This window comes from Somniosus microcephalus, chromosome 32, assembly GCF_052327205.1.
Source record: "Somniosus microcephalus isolate GS21.2 chromosome 32, FLI_Smic_1.0, whole genome shotgun sequence".
Lineage (NCBI taxonomy): Eukaryota > Metazoa > Chordata > Chondrichthyes > Squaliformes > Somniosidae > Somniosus > Somniosus microcephalus.
In genome coordinates this window covers 15,753,126-15,771,041 of record NC_141018.1, presented here as the reverse complement: position 1 = coordinate 15,771,041, position 17,916 = coordinate 15,753,126, and the positions used below count along the sequence as shown (strand labels likewise).

At 51.1% G+C, this 17,916-nt stretch overlaps 1 protein-coding gene across 2 annotated transcripts in view; it reads left to right on the top strand.

Annotated features, from left to right (window-relative positions):
- The first annotated feature begins 2,369 nt into the window (after nt 1–2,369).
- dut (deoxyuridine triphosphatase) overlaps nt 2,370–17,916 on the top strand; it is a 30,111-nt gene continuing 14,564 nt past the window's right edge. Inside the window, exons 1-3 of one of the 2 annotated variants that reach the window (XM_085972118.1) lie at nt 2,370–2,536; nt 11,655–11,790; nt 14,086–14,177. In XM_085972118.1, the coding sequence (XP_085828244.1) occupies nt 2,386–2,536; nt 11,655–11,790; nt 14,086–14,177 (379 nt within the window). In that variant the 5' untranslated portion in view covers nt 2,370–2,385. Of the gene's footprint in view, nt 2,537–11,527; nt 11,791–14,085; nt 14,178–17,916 lie in introns of those variants that run through there. The other variant, XM_085972117.1, reaches the window with a different exon arrangement.

Below are 17,916 nucleotides of genomic sequence, written 5' to 3'. Positions count from 1 at the left end.
GCCCGGATCCGACTTCTGTACGCCGCTGCGGAGTGTCTGATTAAAGTTAACGGGTCCTTGACGGCGCCCCTTCGCTTCGGGAGGGGGGTGTGTCAGGGATGCCCCATGTCCGGTCAGTTATACACCGTTTGCGTGGAGCCATTCCTGCGCCTCTTGCGGAAGAGGTTGACGGGACTGGCTCTGCAAGGGCCGGGCGTGGAGGTGGTCCTCTCGGCTTATGCCGATGACGTGCTCCTCACGGTCACGGATCCCGCTGACTTGCGGAGGATGCGGGAATGCCAGCAGATTTACTCGGACACATCCTCCGCCAAGATCAACTGGGAGAAATGTTCCGGACTCCTGGTGGGTCAGTGGCGGGTGGATTCCCTGCCGGAGGAGTTCAGGCCTTTCGCCTGGAGCACCACGCACCTCCTCTATTTGGGAGTCTACCTTAGCCCTGCCGAGGACGCCTGGCCGGCGAACTGGCAAGAGCTGGAGGCCAAAGTCACCGCTTGCCTAGGACGCTGGACAGGACTGCTCCGAGTGTTGTCCTACAGGGGTCGAGCGCTGGTCATAAACCAGCTGGTGGCCGCCATGTTGTGGTACCGGTTGGTCACTTTGATCCCTCCCCCTGCGTTTGTCGCCAAGATGCAGAAGAAGCTCATCGACTTCTCCTGGGACAAAAGGAAGCACTGGGTCTCTGCCGCGGTTCTGTGTCTCCCGCTTAGGGAGGGCGGTCAGGCGCTGGTGTGCCTTCGCACCCAGGCTGCGACTTTCCGTCTTCAGACGCTGCAGAGATACCTGTACGTCGAGAATCCTCCGGAATGGTGTGCGCTGGCGACGTTTTTCTTCCGCCAGCTGCACGGCCTCAATTACGACATGCAGCTCCTGCTTGTGAAAGTGGGCGGCAGGCGTGCCGGCCTGCGGGAGCTGCCTGTCTTCTACCAGGAACTACTATGGGTTTGGAACTACGTCGCTTCCAGGCGGAGCTCTCCCCCGTCAGGAGCGGCGGCTCTCCTTCGGGAGCCGCTGCTCAGGAATCCGCACCTCCACGACCGCGGGTTCGGGCGGCTGGCGGAGGGCAGGGCTGTGCCTGGCAAGGTGACCAGAGTCGGGGACCTGCTCGATGGCGGAGGAGCGGGCGTGGCGCCTGTCCTGGGCCAACGTCCGGCTCGCGGTCGAAGCCATCGAATCGGTGAAAGCGGCACTGGGCCCCGACTCCACTAGGTGTATCGAGGCGGCTCAAGCACGTGGGGTGATCCCGTCCGAGCTTACCCCCGTTCGGACGGAATTCCTCATCAGCGCCCGGCCCCGAAACTCCCCTCGGGAACTGGCGCCTCACAACTTGAGCCGTCTCAAGGAAATACCCTCCGTGCCTTTTCATTCCGCGCGGAGGGGTTTCCTGTACGGGCTGCTCCTGCACACTCTCCACTTTGCCATCTTTGTCTACCGTCCGGACACGCCTTGGCGTGGCGTCTTGCCGACTGGCGGTGGCGGAGGTCCCCAATGGAGGGCTCTCTATGCGGGAGTCCTCCCTTGTTCCATCGGGGACTTGGCCTGGAGGGTGTTGCACGGAGCGGTCCCGTGCAATAAGGTTTTAAGACACAACATGGTTACCCGAAAAAGGGTTGTTTAAAGGCAAGTAATGTCACGCTGACAGCATACGGGGGGAGTGAGATTAAACAACTCGGAATAACCTTTGTCAAAGGGACACATAAAAGAAAGAACACCATGTTGTGTCTCCTTGTGTTCTTATTACTATGTAATACAGACACTTTTAACTCATTTAGTTTACGACTTTCACTCAGTTGTATTCTTGCTTTTATGATGTTGCTGCCGCATGGTGCGGAGTGATACAAGATGTCCGACCTTACACTGCGCACTGCCTTTCACAGTGTGCCACATAGCAATATAAATACACTAACCAAAGTAGTTCCATATAACGATGTAATAATATAACGATGTAACACTACTGCATTTTGCATATTAATTAATTTTACATATTTATGAACTTTATATACTACTGCATTTTGCATATTAATAATCTTTGCATATTAATGAACTAAGAATATTACTGAACTTCACATATTAATGAACTATGTATACTACTGCATTTTGCATGTTAATGATCTTTGCATATTAATTAACTATATTACTGAACTTCACATATTAATGAACTTTGTATACTACTGCAGTTTGCATATTAATGAACTTTGCATATTCATGAACTTTGTATATGACTGAACTTCGCATATTAATGAACTGTATACTAATGGACAGCGCGAGAAACAGGAGGAAAAGAGTCAGAGGTGTGTTTAACATCTCAGTTATTGTAGCCAGTGGGCTTCTAGAGAGGCCGGCTCCACATTGAAAGGCGTTTCTGATCATCTGGTAGGGAGTCCCACCATGCACCAGGCTTGGTGCTGCACCATGGCTCTGTTTAAAGGGCCGCTCCGTTGCTGGGTTGGTGTCTCCGGTGACTTTGCGGGAGCCGCCGTGTTTGGAAAGGCGCTGTGCAGTTCCGTGATGAAGCGGGCTGGAAATTGCTCCGGGAAAGGTACATCTCCGGCCGGGTAAACACCAACACGGAACCGGTGCAGGGAGACTGGCAAACTAGGCCAGGAGAGGAGGTCGCTGCTGCTCTTCCCCCCCGATTCCCATTCGCTTCTTTAGCGGCGGGGGCGGGATTGTAGCAAAGCGGCGAGTGTTTGTGTTACATTGTGTCGGGGCTTGCAGCCGCTCGTGTCGTTCAGCAAAAGACTCTGAACTAGCTTGTTTCAATATAGATCCCCATAGCTCCTAATTTGGACATTTGTAGAATTGTAATAACGATATATTCTAATTCTGGTGCATTTTATTTTTCTTTAAATCCTCATTATCAATCACTAGGCTCTTGTGGATTCTGACTTCCATTGCACAGTAACAATATTTCATTTATTTTGGTTCTGAATAGTTTATTTTTTACAAACTGCAAAATATTTACATTTCTTTAGCGTGACGGTAGGTCTCTGTACTGAAAGAAAGACAAGTGAATAGCTTCGATTTTCCAATTGACTCTAGCTCCATTATTAAACATTCACGCACTCTCAGTCTGCCTGAAATGTTTGCGGCCAGGATGTTTCACGTATAGACGGAGTGTGCCATGTTTCAGCCCCTCTTCCACTATCTGAAGAGACTACTACTCAATTTCTGGCTGCACTTCAGTCCATTGTTGCTGGACTAGTAATCCAGAGAGGCCTGGAGACATGAGGTTAAAATCCCACCAGGGCATCTAATTAAATAAATCTGGAATAGAAAGCTAGTATGGTGACCAAGAAACTGTTGTAAATTGCCCTTAAAAACCCATCTGGTTCACTAATGTCCTTTAGGGAAGGAAATCTGCTGTTCTTACCCGGTCTGGCCTATGTGACTCCAGACCCACAGCAAAGTGGTTAATTCTTATGAAATGGCCTAGCAAGCCACTACTAAGTTGTATCATAATCGCTGTGTGACTGCAGCAGTTTGCCACCACCTCAAGGAAATAAATGCTGGCCTTGCCAGCGATGCCCACCTCCCGTGAATGAATTTAAAAAAAAGTCAGAAGACCTCCATGTGGGCCTGGCCAAGGTGCCCATCCACGGGTCCAGGCTGTGTGTGGACGAGGGGGTTGTTCAGCCTGATTGCCTGCCTCTCTTCTGTGGCTCTGTCTGCGCCTGGGTGTCCCTGGAGAGAGGGAGCAGGCGGTGTCCGCTTGAGGGACCGGAGAGCATTGCGGACATTTTACTTTTAATTTGATTAAATTGTTTTAAATTAATGATTTGCAGTTTATTGTCTGTGCTCCTTTTTAAAAAGTTTTGCTAACTTTTGTAGTTTTCTTTTGACTGCGCCTGTCTTTCCAATTGTCATTTTATAAAAATAAAATTATTTAAGTAGTGTCCGGGAATGAGAAATGTTAGCCCTGTGCATTCTCGTAACTCGATGGTGTTAGCGCTGTGCGTTGTCTGAAATCAGTAGTGTTAGCCATTATTTTAAGGATGGATCGATGGGCAACGTGTCCTTTAGTGTACAGACAACGCAGGAAATTGGGAGGTGTAATTGGACACCAGTCACTCAGCATTCTGCCTGAATTGTGTAATTTGATCAGTTAGTGGCAGGTAGGCTGGAGGCAGTCGGGTGGGTGATATGGCAGATGCAGTATAATGTGGATAAATGTGAGGTTATCCACTTTGGTGGCAAAAACAGGAAGACAGATTATTATCTGAACGGCAATAGATTGGGAAAAGGGGAAGTGCAACGAGACCTGGGTGTCCTTGTGCACCAGTCGCTGAAGGTAAGCATGCAGGTGCAGCAGGCGGTTAAGAAGGCAAATGGTATGTTGGTCTTCGTAGCAAGAGGATTCGAGTACAGGAACAAGGATGTCTTGCTGCAGTTGTACAGGGCCTTGGTGAGACCACACCTTGAGTATTGTGTGCAGTTTTGGTCGCCTTATCTGAGGAAGGATGTTCTTGCCATGGAGGGAGTGCAGCAAAGATTCACCAGACTGATACCTGGGATGGCAGGAATGACGTATAAGAGATTGGGTCGATTGGGCTTATACTCGCTGGAGTTTAGAAGAATGAGAGGGGATCTCATTGAAACTTATAAAATTCTAACAGGACTGGACAGACTAGATGCAGGAAGGATGTTCCCGATGGCGGGGGAGTCCAGAACCAGGGGTCACAGTCTAAGGATAAGGGGTAAGCCATTTAGGACTGAGATGAGGAGGAATTTCTTCACCCAGAGAGTGGTGAACCTGTGGAATTCTCTACCACAGAAGGCAGTTGAGGCCAATTCATTAAATATATTCAAGAAGGAGTTGGATATATTTCTTAAGGCTAAAGGGATCAAGGGATATGGGGAGAAGGCAGGGACAAGGTACTGAGTTTGGATGATCAGCCATGATCTCATTGAATGGCGGAGCAGGCTCGAGGGGCCGAGTGGCCTACTCCTCCTATCTTCTATGATTCTATGGCCTTTAAGATCTGATTGACTGACTAAGCTGAGATACCAGTGTCAAGTGGCACTGCTGGTATAACCTTTCTACCTATAGTTCAGACAATGCACAGTGCTAACACCCAACAACAACTTGCATTTATATAGCGCTGTTAATGTAGTAAAATGTCTCAAGGCACTTCACAGGAGAGTTATCAAACAAAATTTGACACCGAGCCCCATAAGGAGATACTAAGTCTGGTGACCCAAAGCTTGGTGAAAGAGGTAGGTTTTAAGGAGCAGAGAGAGGCGGAAAGATTTAGGGAGGGATTTCCAGATCTTGGGGCCTATGAAGCTGAAGACGGGGCTGTCAGTGGTGGAGCTATTAAAAGCGGGGATGCGCAACAGGCCAGAAATGGAAGAGTGCAGAGATCTTGTGGGGCTGGAGGAGGTTGCAGAGCTAGGGAGGGGGGATGCCATGGAGGGATTTGAAAACAAGGATGAGAATTTTAAAATTGACGCGTTGCAGGACCGTTTGGACAACGCACAGTGCTAACACTCCCCGCATTCCCACAACCCACAGCACTAACAAAATCTATAATAGATTTTAAAAGGAGAGTAGATAAAGATTTGAAAAAGGAAAAAATAGGAATTCCGGCTTTCAAGCGGGCTAATTTTGTAAAGTTGGCAGAGGACTAGAATCTGGTCGATCGGGACAGCCCTACTAGACTGGTATATTACTAGCACACAAGACAAATGGAATACCTTTAAAAACCATCCTAATGCAAAATATTCATGCCATTGGAGTCAAAAGAAGGACACCTGGTAAAATAAAGCCAAAGTGGCTAACTGGACTTGTGCAAGGACAAATCAAACATGAGTAAAAATACTTTTACAGACTTGGAGTTAGTCATCAGAGAACTGAGATAGGTATTACGCCCAGCTAAAGGCAACAAAAGCTACTATTAGAGTAGCTAAAAGGACACTGAAGAAGATGGCAGTGACTAACTACGGTAGCATTAATAAAATCTTTTTAAGCTAGGCTAGGAGTCGGAGAACAATTAATAATTAGGGACGTGGTAACAAGGCACTTAGCAAATCGTTATATGATTAGGCAGAGTCAACATGGTTTTATGAAAGGGAAATCGTGTTTGACAAATCTGTTGAGTTTTTTTGAAGATGTAACTAGTAGGATGGATAAGGTGGAACCAGTGGATGTGTATTTGGATTTTCAAAAAGCATTCGATAAGCTGCCACACGAGGTTATTACACAAAATTAGAACTCGTGGGATTGGGGGTAATATATTAGCATGGATTGAGGATTGGTTAATGGACAGAAAACAGAGAGTAGGAATAAATGGGACTTTTTCGGGTTGGCAGGCTGTAACTAGCAGGGTACCACAAGAATCAGTGCTTGGGCCTCAGCTATTTACAATCTATATTAATGACTTGGATGAAGGGACTGAGTGTACCGTATCCAAGTTTGCTGATGATACAAAGTTAGGTGGGAAAGTAAGCTGTGAGGAGGCTGCAGAGAGATATAGACAGGTTGACTGAGTGGGCAAGAACATGGCAAATGGAATACAATGTGGGGAAGTGTGAAGTTATCCACTTTGGTAGGAAAAACAAAAAAGCAGAGTATTCTTGAATGGTGAGAGACTGGGAAATGTTTGCATTCAGAGGGACCTGGGTGTCCTTGTACATGAATCACAGGAAGTTAACATGCAGGTACAGCAAGCAATTAGGAAAGCAAATGGTGTGTTAGCTTTTGTTATAAAGGGATTAGAGTATAAGAGTAAAGAAGTCTTACTACAATTATACAGGGCATTGGTGAGGTCACACCTGGAGTACTGTGTACAGTTCTGGTCTCCTTACCTTCGGAAAGACATACTTACCTTAAAGGGAGTGTAATGAAGATTCACTGGTTCCTGGGATGAGGGGATTGCCCTATAAGGAGAGATTGAATAGACTAGGCCTATATTCTCTGGAGTTTAGAAGAATGAGAGGTGATCTAATTGAAACATATAAAATTCTTAAGGGGTTTGACGGGGAAAATGTTTCCCCTGACTGGGGAGTCTAGAGCCAGGGGTCACAGTCTCAGAATAAGGGGTCGGCCATTTAGGACTGAGATGAGGAGAAATTTCTTCACTCAGAGGGCGGTGAATTTTTGGAATTCTCTACCCCAGAGAGCTGTGGAGGCTCAGTCGTTGAGCATATTCAAGACAGAGGTCGATTAATTTTTGGGGGAATCGAGGGATATGGGGATAGTGCTGGAAGGTGGAGTTGAGGTAGAAGATCAGCCATGATCTTGTTGAATGGCGGAGCAGGCTCGAGTGGTCTACTCCTGCTCCTATTTCTTATGATCTTGTAACTGCATAGAGCCAATGAAGGATTACTCTGGGCAGATACATGAGGGACTTGCAGGATATGACAGAGGTTTTAAATGGCTACTTTGTATCAATCTTCACTCCAGAAGACGATACTCGATTACCAACAATGCCGTGAACAGTTGATCCGAAAGTTGCAGGTGTCAAAGTGGATGCTGGTATAGTCCTGGATAGAATAAGCAGTCTTGAAACAGGTCGGACTGCTGGTCCTGGTGGCATGTACACCAGGGCGCTCCAAGAAATGGGAGCTTTCGTACAGACGGGTGAAAATCATGGACAGGACAAGAGCTACATTAGCGTAGAGCTAGGTTAGATGGCAGGAGGCTTTTCTCTTCAGTCATTGACCTTTGGAACAAGTTGCTGGCTCCTGCAGCGAGTGCGGACTCACTGCAGGTGTTTAAAAGGGAGCTGGGCAAGTTTATAACTGTAGCAGATGTCACAAAAGGTGGGTGGAGCAATGGGTGACTGGTCTCCTGGAACTTACATGATCGGCGTTGGAGAGTAATTACACCAATTTTGTTTCCCCCCTCCCCTGGGATGGGTGGCACCGTGTTATGTTGCACCGTGACTATATGGGACAGGCTTGACGGACCAGCTGGTCTTTTCCTTTCCATCATTTACGTACGTTCATGTGAGAGGGCAAGGAGAAGGGGCCCAAGTATATTGCTCCTTCACCGAGTCAGCACAGGTACAATAGGCAAATGGCTAAACGGGACTAGACAGACTAGATGCAGGAAGGCTGTTCCCAATGGCGGGGGAGTCCAGAACCAGGGGTCACAGTCTAAGGATAAGGGGTAAGCCATTTAGGACAGAGATGAGGAGGAATTTCTTCACCCAGAGAGTGGTGAACCTGTGGAATTCTCTACCACAGGAGACAGTTGAGGCCAATTCATTAAATATATTCAATAATTAGATATATTTCTTAAGGCTAAGGGGATCAAGGGATATGGGGAGAAAGCAGGGACAGGGTACTGAATTTGGATGATCAGCCATGATCTCATTAAATGGCGGAACAGGCTCGAGGGGCTGAATGGCCTACTCCTGCTCCTATCTTCTATGTTTCTATGTAAAAATCTGTGTCCTAAGCATGTGAAAATGCACTGTATAAATAAGTTCTTAAATAAGCACTGTAGTTTTATAACTGGGGACCAAGTAGAAGAGTTGGTGCTGCTGGTGATGGCAGCATTGCCAGGGACCATGTTGTGTCCCACGGCATAGAGAACCAATGCAAGAGGTGGCCTTTCCTTGCACTGCCTGTGGCAGCCGAGCTGGAACAGTGATGAATATTTGCTGTATAGTGGGCAACCACTGATCACCATATTTTCTGATGGCATGTGTAGACTTTCCCTCAACCGTCGGGGAGGTCTGCCATTGGAAAATGAAAGCTGTGACCCAAGATTTATTAAACAACTGTACACTCACGTGTGTGTAGGTAAGGGTGGAACCAAGCGAGGGCAGTCCCACTGAGCTGGACAACGGAGTGGTAATGGTAATAACAACAGAAAATGCTGGAAAAACTCAGCAGGTCAGGCAACATCCATGGAGAGAAATTAGAGTTGACGTTTCGGGTCGAAACCCTTTTTCAAAACTGGAAAGGAAATAAAATAGATCAATGGTGTGGTAATGGTTATGGTCGGCAGTGTTAAAGGCTGTCGACAGGTTGAGGAGGGATAGTGGCAGTCAGAGGATGTAATTTATGACCTTGAATAAGGCCATTTCAGTACCGTGATGGGGGCGGAAATCTGATTTGGAGAGATTGAAATATGGAGTTACAGGAAGACGCCACCTCATTCAAGCACTTGGAAAAAAAAAAGGGAGATTGGAGATTACTACTTTTCAGGGACTGAGGGTTTTACATTGTGGGGTCACGATGACGGCAGTTTTGAAAGAGAGGGGGACAGCACTCGAGTAGAGGGAACCATTTAGAATCTCAGTCAACAAGTGGATGAGAATGGGAAATTGGGTGTTCAGGGGCAGGAAGTAGGTCTCGTGGACAAGATGAGCTCTGAGAGGGCATGAGGGGATATAGGAAAGAAATTGGAGAAAGATGCAGGATCAGTGGTGAGCCTTGGGGGAAGGTTTGACCTAATGGGCAAGGGGCTCGGGATGGGAAGCTGAAGAGGCAGCTGAATGGATGGTTACAGTGACAAAGTAGTCAGAGTTCCTCGAACTTGATGGAAGTGAGAGTTGAGGAGGTAGGGGAGAGGTATTGAAGGAGACATTTGATACTGGAGTGAAGACGTTAGATGATCCTGGAGAAGAGGGTGGTTTTGGCGAAGTTGGGGGCCATTACAAGGGGGAACAACCAGGATGGGAGAGAGTAAAGGTTTTTTTGACGAACAAGGCCATCAAAGGTAGAGGAGAGGGAGTGGTTGAGCAGATTGATGGGTGTGATTGGAGGGCCAAAGTTGGGAGTTTGAAGTGCAGTTGCAAGTGACTTGGGGGAGAGTTTATTCCAGGGGAAGAGGCAGAAGGAAGTGCAGTTGAAGGAGGATAGTGTGATCGGAGTGATGAGGGACACAAGGAAACGGTGAGAGGTGGCCATCGAGGCGATGGGAGTAGAGCGACCATGTGCGATGGCGAGGTTGAGGAGGTGTCCGTGAATATGGGTAGGAGAGTTTAAATGGAGGGATCAGTGAAATTATAGTTGAGATGACGATTGAAATTATTGAGGATGAGGAATTGTTTGGTGCAGAGGTTGAGGGAGGAGATCTTGGTGTGAAACTAGGAGTGGGGCTTGTCCCACCGAGGAACGCTCATATTAATTAATCTGGTTTCAAAATGCATCAATGTCATTTTAAGTAATGAAGCTCGATGGGATTGGCGGTTTTCGGTGCTTGGTGATTGGTTGAGTTTTGGGCGTGCTGTTTGAGGCAGTTTTGTGATTGGCGTGCTGTTGGTGGCGGGTTTGAGATTGGCTGGATTTTGGGTGGGCTGTTGGCAGCAGCTTTGTGATTGGTTGAGTTTTTGGCGGGGTTTCAGTGATTGGCTGAGTTTGGGCGGACTGTTTGAAGCAGGTTGCAGTGATTGGCTGGGTCTTTGGCGGGCTGCGATGATTGGCTGGGTCTTTGGCGGGCTGGTTGAAGTGGATTGCGATGATTGGCTGCGTTTGGGTGGGTTGTGGTGATTGGCTGGGTTTGGGCGGGCTGGTTGAAGCGGGCTGTGGTGATTGGCTGGGTTTGGGCAGGCTGGTTGAAGTGGATTGCGGTGATTGGCTGCGTTTGGGTGGGCTGTTTGAAGCGGGTTGCGGTGATGGGCTGGGTGTTTGGCGAGCTGGTTGAAGCGGGCTGTGGTGATTGGGTGTTAAGCGGGCTGTGGTGATTGGCTGGGTTTTGGTGGGCTGCGGTGATTGGCTGGGTGGCAGGCAGTTTGAAGCGGGCTGCGGTGATTGGCTGGGTTTGGGCAGCCGGTTTGAAGCGGGTTGCGGTGATTGTCTGGGTTTTGACGGGCTGCGGTGATTGGCTGGGTTTTGGCGGGCGGTTTAAAGTGGGTTGCGTTGATTGGCTGAGTTTTGGCAGGCTGTGATTGGCTGGGTGTTTGGCAGGCTGTGATTGGCTGGGTTTGGGCGGGCTATTTGAAGCGGGCTGCGGAGATTGGCTGGGTTTTGGCGGGCTGCGGTGATTGGTTGGGTTTGGGCGGGCTGGTTGTCGGGCTGCGGATATTGGCTGGGTTTGGGCGGGCGGTTTGAAGCGGGCTGCAGTGATTGGCTGGGTTTTGGGGGGCTTTGGTGATTGGCTGGGTTTGGGCGGGCGGTTTGAAGCGGGCTGCGGTGATTGGCTGGGTTTGGGCGGGTGGTTTGAAGCGGGCTGTGGTGATTGGCTGGGTTTGGGCGGGCTAGTTGTCGGGCTGCGGTGATTGGCTGGGTTTGGGCACGCGGTTTGAAGCGGGTTGCGGTGATTGGCTGGGTTTGGGTTGGTTGAAGCGGGTTGCGGTGATTGGCTGGGTTTGAGAGAGCTGGTTGAAGTGGGCTGCGGTGATTGGCTGGGTTTGGGCGGGCTGGTTGAAGCGGGCTGTGGTGATTGGCTGGGTTTGGGTGGGCTGTGGTGATTGGCTGGGTTTGGGCGGGCGGTTTGAAGCGGGCTGCGGTGATTGGCTGGGTTTGGGCGGGCTGCGGTGATTGGCTGGGATTGGGCGGGCTGCGGTGATTGGCTGGGTTTGGGCGGGTGGTTTGAAGCGGGCTGTGGTGATTGGCTGGGTTTGGGTGGGCGGTTTGAAGCGGGCTGCGGTGATTGGCTGGGTTTGGGCGGGCGGTTTGAAACTGGCTGGTTATCGGGCTGCAGTCCGCCAGTAACCCGGTGTCTCTCCTCTCTTCTCTCGGTGCCATGCCCTGCTCTGAAGCCGCCGCCGCCGCCCTCCTGTCCCCGGCGAAGCGGGCCCGGGAGGAGAAAGCCGTGCTCCAGTTCGCCAGGCTGAGCGACAACGCACACCAGCCGACCCGGGGCTCGGAGCGGGCGGCCGGCTACGACCTTTACAGGTGAGGGCGGCTGGGGCAGCGCGGCCCCCGAGCGGCTAATGTCACCGCGCCATTCAATCCCCTTTAACTATAATTCACTGTTTCACCCTCACTCTTTACCTTTTTTCCCCTTCACGTTTTTCTCACTATTTTATCCAATTCTCTATTTTTTACCTTCATTATTTTTCCATCACTTTTTTTTACTTCACTTTGCTTATTTTCACTCCCAACTTTTTCCTCACTATTTCTTACAACTCACTATTTTATTTACCCTGCTTTTTTTTCTCTCTCTTCCTTCCCTGACTCTTTCCCGGGTGATGTGGCGGGAGAGGAGGCAGGGAGAGGAGCTCGGTTTGGTGGGGGGGGAGCTCAGGGAGAGGAGCTCGGTTTGGTGGGGGGGGGGGGGGAGAGGAGCTCGGGTTGGTGGGGGGGGGGGAGAGAGGAGCTCGGGTCGGTGGGGGGGGAGAGGAGCTCGGGTCGGCGGGGGGGGAGAGGAGCTCGGGGGTGGGGGGGAGAGGAGCTCGGTTTGGTGGGGGGGGGAGCTCAGGGAGAGGAGCTCGGTTTGGTGGGGGGGGGAGAGGAGCTCGGGGTGGGGGGGGGGGAGAGAGAGGAGCTCGGGTTGGTGGGGGGGGGGAGAGAGAGGAGCTCGGGTCGGTGGGGGGGGGAGAGGAGCTCGGGTCGGCGGGGTGGGAGAGGAGCTCGGGTCGGCGGGGTGGGAGAGGAGCTCGGGGGGGGGGGAGAGGAGCTCGGTTTGGTGGGGGGGAGAGGAGCTCGGTTTGGTTGGGGGGGGGAGCTCGGGGAGAGGAGCTCGGGTTGGTGGGGGGGGGGGGGAGAGGAGCTCGGGTTGTTGGGGGGGGGAGAGGAGCTCGGGGGGGGGGGAGAGGAGCTCGGGGGGGGGGGGGGGGAGAGGAGCTCGGGGGGGGGGGGAGAGGAGCTCGGGTTGGTGGTGGGGGGGGGGGGGGAGAGAGGAGCTCGGGTTGGTTGGGGGGGGGGAGAGAGGATCTCGGGTTGGTGGGGGGGGGGAGAGAGGAGCTCGGGTTGGTGGGGGGGGGGAGAGAGGAGCTCGGGTTGGTGGGGGGGGGAGAGGAGCTCGGGTTGGTGGGGGGGAGAGAGGAGCTCGGGTTGGTTGGGGGGGAGAGAGGATCTCGGGTTGGTGGGGGGGGGGGAGAGAGGAGCTCGGGTTGGTGGGGGGGGGGAGAGAGGAGCTCGGGTTGGTGGGGGGGGGGAGAGGAGCTCGAGTTGTTGGGGGGGGGAGAGGAGCTCGGGGTGGGGGGGAGAGGAGCTCGGGGTGGGGGGGAGAGGAGCTCGGGTCGGTGGGGGGAGAGAGGAGCTCGGGTCGGTGGGGGGGGGGAGAGGAGCTCGGGTTGGTGGGGGGGGGGGAGAGAGGAGCTCGGGTTGGTGGGGGGGGGAGAGGAGCTCGGGTTGGTGGGGGGGGGAGAGGAGCTCGAGTTGTTGGGGGGGGGAGAGGAGCTCGGGGTGGGGGGGAGAGGAGCTCGGGTCGGTGGGGGGGGGGAGAGAGGAGCTCGGGTCGGTTGGGGGGGGGAGAGGAGCTCGGGTCGGCGGGGTGGGGGGGAGAGGAGCTCGGGTCGGTGGGGGGGAGAGGAGCTCGGGTCGGTGGGGGGGAGAGGAGCTCGGGTGGGTGGGGGGGAGAGTAGCTCGGTTTGGTGGGGTTGGGGGGAGAGGAGCCCCGGTTTGGTTGGGTGGCGGGGGGGAGAGTAGCTCGGTTTGGTGGTGGGGAGGGGGGGAGCTCGGTTTGGTGGCGGGGGGGGGGAGGAGCTCGGTTTGGTGGCGGGGGGGGGGGAAAGAGTAGCTCGGTTTGGTGGGGGGGTGGTGGAGAGGAACTCGGGTTGGTGGGGGGGAGAGGAGCCCCGGTTTGGTGGGGTGGGGGGGGGAGAGGAGCCCCGGTTTGGTGGGGTGGGGGGGGGGGGGAGAGGAGCCCCGGTTTGGTTGGGATGGGGCGGGAGGCGGGGGAGAGAGGCGCTCGGGATGTTTTGTGGGGGGGGGGTGGGCACAGAGCCGGGGTTGTTGGCCTTTCTCTCTCTCTGACGGTCAGTGGGTTGTTCAACCACAGGCATCATTGTTATTTGCCCCTTCCCCACTCGAATGAGCAATAATTCTTTATCAGACTTGCACGTTTATATTGCTGTAGAATTTTAATTTGAAGAAACCCAAGAGCTGCTGTGTGTTCATGTGTACAAGTAGTTTATAACGATGCGTTTATAATTTTGTGTGTGTGGATTTGTGTTTCCCCCCTCCGTGTGATGGGAGAGTGATAATAACTCAGCTGCCCTGCTCACACACTCTGCTTGTTTGCAGTGCCTATGATTATGTGGTCCTTGCTCAAGATAAAGTTATTGTGAAGACTGATATTCAGATTGCAGTTCCTTCTGGATTCTATGGCAGAGTGGGTAAGTGACTGATGTAATCAATTGCCTATTTTTTTGTTCACTTAAAAGTGTTTCTGATTTTAATGCAGAATCTCACAATTTCAGGTTTATTTACTGGCTCCGGGAGGGAGGGGAAGGGGTGAGAGCAGAAATGCGGGAAATAGAACGGACGTGGTCAAGGGCCGTGCCAACCACAGTAGAGGGGAATCCTCGTTTGTGGAAACGTGAAGACATGTCGGAAGCACCAGTATGGAAGGTGGCATAGTCAGAACAGATGTAGCGGAGACGGAGAAACTGAGAGAATGGCATAGAGTCCTTACAGGAAGCGCGGTGGGAGGAAGTGTAGTCCAGGTAGCTGGGAGTCTCCTAGTGAATGTTTATCAATAGCTTATCCCCAGAGATGGAGACAGAGAAGTCGAGGAAGGGAAGAGTCAGAGATGGACCATGTGAAGGTGAGGGAAGGGTGGAAATTGTGAATGAAATTTTCTAGTTCAAGGCGAGAGCAGGAAATGGCACAGATACAGTTATCAATGTACCGGAAAAAGAGGTGAGGGAGGGGACCCGAGTAGGACTGGAACAAAGAGTGTTCCACATATCCCACAAAAAGGCAGGCATAGCTCAGACCCATGCGGGTTCCCATAGTAACACCTTTTTAATTTGGAGGAAGTGAGTGGAGCCAAAGGAGAAGTTGTTCAATCAGGTGAAGGAGGGTGGTGGTGGTAGGGGACTGGTTGGGCCTCTGTTCAGGGAAGAAGCGGAGCACCCTCAGGCCATCCTGGTGGGGGATGGAGGCATAGAGGGATTGGATGTCCATAGTGAAAAGGAGACAGGGCCAGGAAACTGTTGGTGGCGGAAAGTCGCGGATGTAGGGAAGAGACTCGACAAGGGGAGAAAAAATAGTCGAGCTAGGTTCCGTGGGGCAAGAACAGACTGAAACGATGGGTCTACCAGGGCAATCCTGTTTGTGGATCTTGGGAAGGAGGTAGAAGCGGGGTTGGGGAACTATGAGGTTGGCGGCCGTGGAAGGAAGATCTCCAGAGGTCAGTGACAGTCTTGGAAACGGTGGCTTGATGTTCGGTAGTGGGGTCATGGTCCAGGGGGAGGTAGGAGGAGGTGTCGGAGAGTTGGCGTTTATCCTCTGCTAGGTAGAGGTCGGTTCGCCCAACAACAACAGCGCCACCCTTGTCGGCAGGTTTAATGACAATGTCGGGGTGGATCTGAGAGAATGGAGTGCTGCAAGTTCAGAGGGAGGTATGTTGGAGTGGGTAAGGGGAACAGAGAAATTGAGACGGCCGATGTAACGCCATGAAAAGATCTAGAGGTTAAGAGGCCAGAGGTAGGGGTCCAGATAGAACGAGAATTCTGAAAACGGGAGAAAGGATCAGCCGTGCGGAGGGAAGACTCTTGGCCAAAGAAGTGGGCACGAAGGCGAAGGAAAAAGCGCTCCGCGTCTTGCCGAGCTCGAAATTCATTGAGGTGGGGGCGTAAGGGGATGAAGCTCCGGCCTTTGCTGTGGACTGATCGTTCGGGGTCAGAAGGGCTGGTGAAAACACGGCAGGAGGTGAGATTGGAAGAAGTGATGGGGTCAGAGGAAAGTGAAGGGGAAGAAGATTCTGGCGGGGTGTTGGTGTCCAAGAGTTGTTGAAGCTTACAATCCTTGAAACCTGAAAGGAAGAAAAGTTTTTTGTTAAAGCGCTGAATGAGGAGAAGGATGAAATGGAACTGGACCAGGACAGCTTTGAGATAGTGAGTCGGTGCTGCTGAAGGGAGAGGTCGAGAGCGTGGATGTGGTGGTGCATGGCATTGAGCGTGGATCTCTGGATACGGCGAGAGCAGTGGTTCGAGGAACGCTGAATATCTCCGATATCTGTAATCCTGGGTGGATCCAAAACATGAAGGGTGGAATTTCAGTTGGAATCCACGTGGAATAAGTCCGAGCCGGAGACGGTTGCTGAGGAAAGATATGTGGCTGTGAAAGCGAGTTTTGGTAGATACCTGATCAAACACGAGAAGAGAAACAGAAAGCAATGAAGATGAACAAGGTAAAAGAGACACGGAAATCCCGTCTGAGAGAGGAGCATAGAACATAGAAAAATAGGAGCAGGAGTAGGCCATTCGGCCCTTCGAGCCTGCTCCGCCATTCAATGAGATCATGGCTGATCCTCTATCTCAATACCATATTCCTGCTCTCTCCCCATACCCCTTGATGCCTTTTGTGTCTAGAAATCTATCTATCTACCACCTTAAATATATTCAGTGACTTGGCCTCCACAGCCTGCTGTGGTAGAGAATTCCACAGGTTCACCACCCTCTGAGTGAAGAAATTTCCCCTCATCTCAGTCCTAAATGCCCTACCCCGTATCCTGAGACTGTGACCCCTTGTTCTAGAACCCCCCAGCCAGGGGAAACATCCTCCCTGCATCGTTTCAATGAGATCCTCTCTCATTCTTCTAAACTCTAGTGAATACAGGCCTAGTCGACCCAATCTCTCCTCATACGACAGTCCTGCCATCCCAGGAATCAGTCTGGTGAACCTTCGCTGCACTCCCGCTATGGCAAGTACATCCTTTCTTAGGTAAGGAGACCAAACTGAACACAGTACTCCAGGTGTGGCCTCACCAAGGCCCTGTATAACTGCAGTAAGACATCCTTGCTCCTGTACTTAAATCCTCTTGCAATGAAGGCCAACATACCATTTGCCTTCCTAACTGCTTGCTGCACCTGCATGTTTGCTTTCAGTGACTGGTGTACAAGTACACCCAGGTCCCTTTGTACATCAACATTTCCCAATCTATCACCATTTCAATAATACTCTGCCTTTCTGTTTTTTCTACCGAAGTGGATAACTTCATATTTATCCACATTATACTGCATCTGCCATGTATTTGCCCACTCAGTCAACTTGTCTAAATCGCCTTGAACCCTTTTTGCATCCTCCTCACAACTCACAATCCCACCTAGTTTTGTGTCGTCAGCAAACTTGGAAATATTACATTTGGTTCTCTCATCCAAATCATTGATGTATATTGTGAATAGCTGGGGCCCAAGCACTGATCCCTGCGGTATCCCACTAGTCACATAAGAACATAAGAAATAGGAGCAGGAGTAGGCCAATTGACCCCTCGAGCCTGCTCCGCCATTCAATAAGATCATGGCTGATCTGATCCTAACCGCCAATCTACTATCACAGAACCATCTCCTGAATCTAACAGAATTAGACACACGAAATAGAACTTCTTCAAGGTGGGCATTCCTAGAAGAGAAGTGTTATTTCTTTTGGCTTGGTTGACACTTAAATCAGCCACATTCTAAAAAGAAAACAATCAATACGACGCAATTGCATTTTTATTTGGAGGTACAGCCACTGTCGCAGGACCCCCTCTCTATACTATAAGCCTAAAAATACTTATCACTTGATCATTTATTTAAAAAAAAAAAAAAAAAATTTCACACAAGAAATCTGAAACTTGCCCATTCCAAAGTTTCCTCTTCAGCACATTCACGCTGCTCCTGATGTGTTCTGCTGATCATCTTGACCCTTGATCTCGGATGCACTGTACCCAGCTTACAGATAGCTCCTAACGCACCCCATCTCTCTACTCTATTGCCTACACTTGCTGAGGCTGAATGTGAGCAATACATGCAGGAGAAACCAAAACCATGTTGCTGCATGAATCCAATCTAGTGCAACCGCAGCACACAGACCCCTCCTCGGGGGAAGGTACCACTCAAGACTGCCCCGGCCACAGTTTTTCTCTCA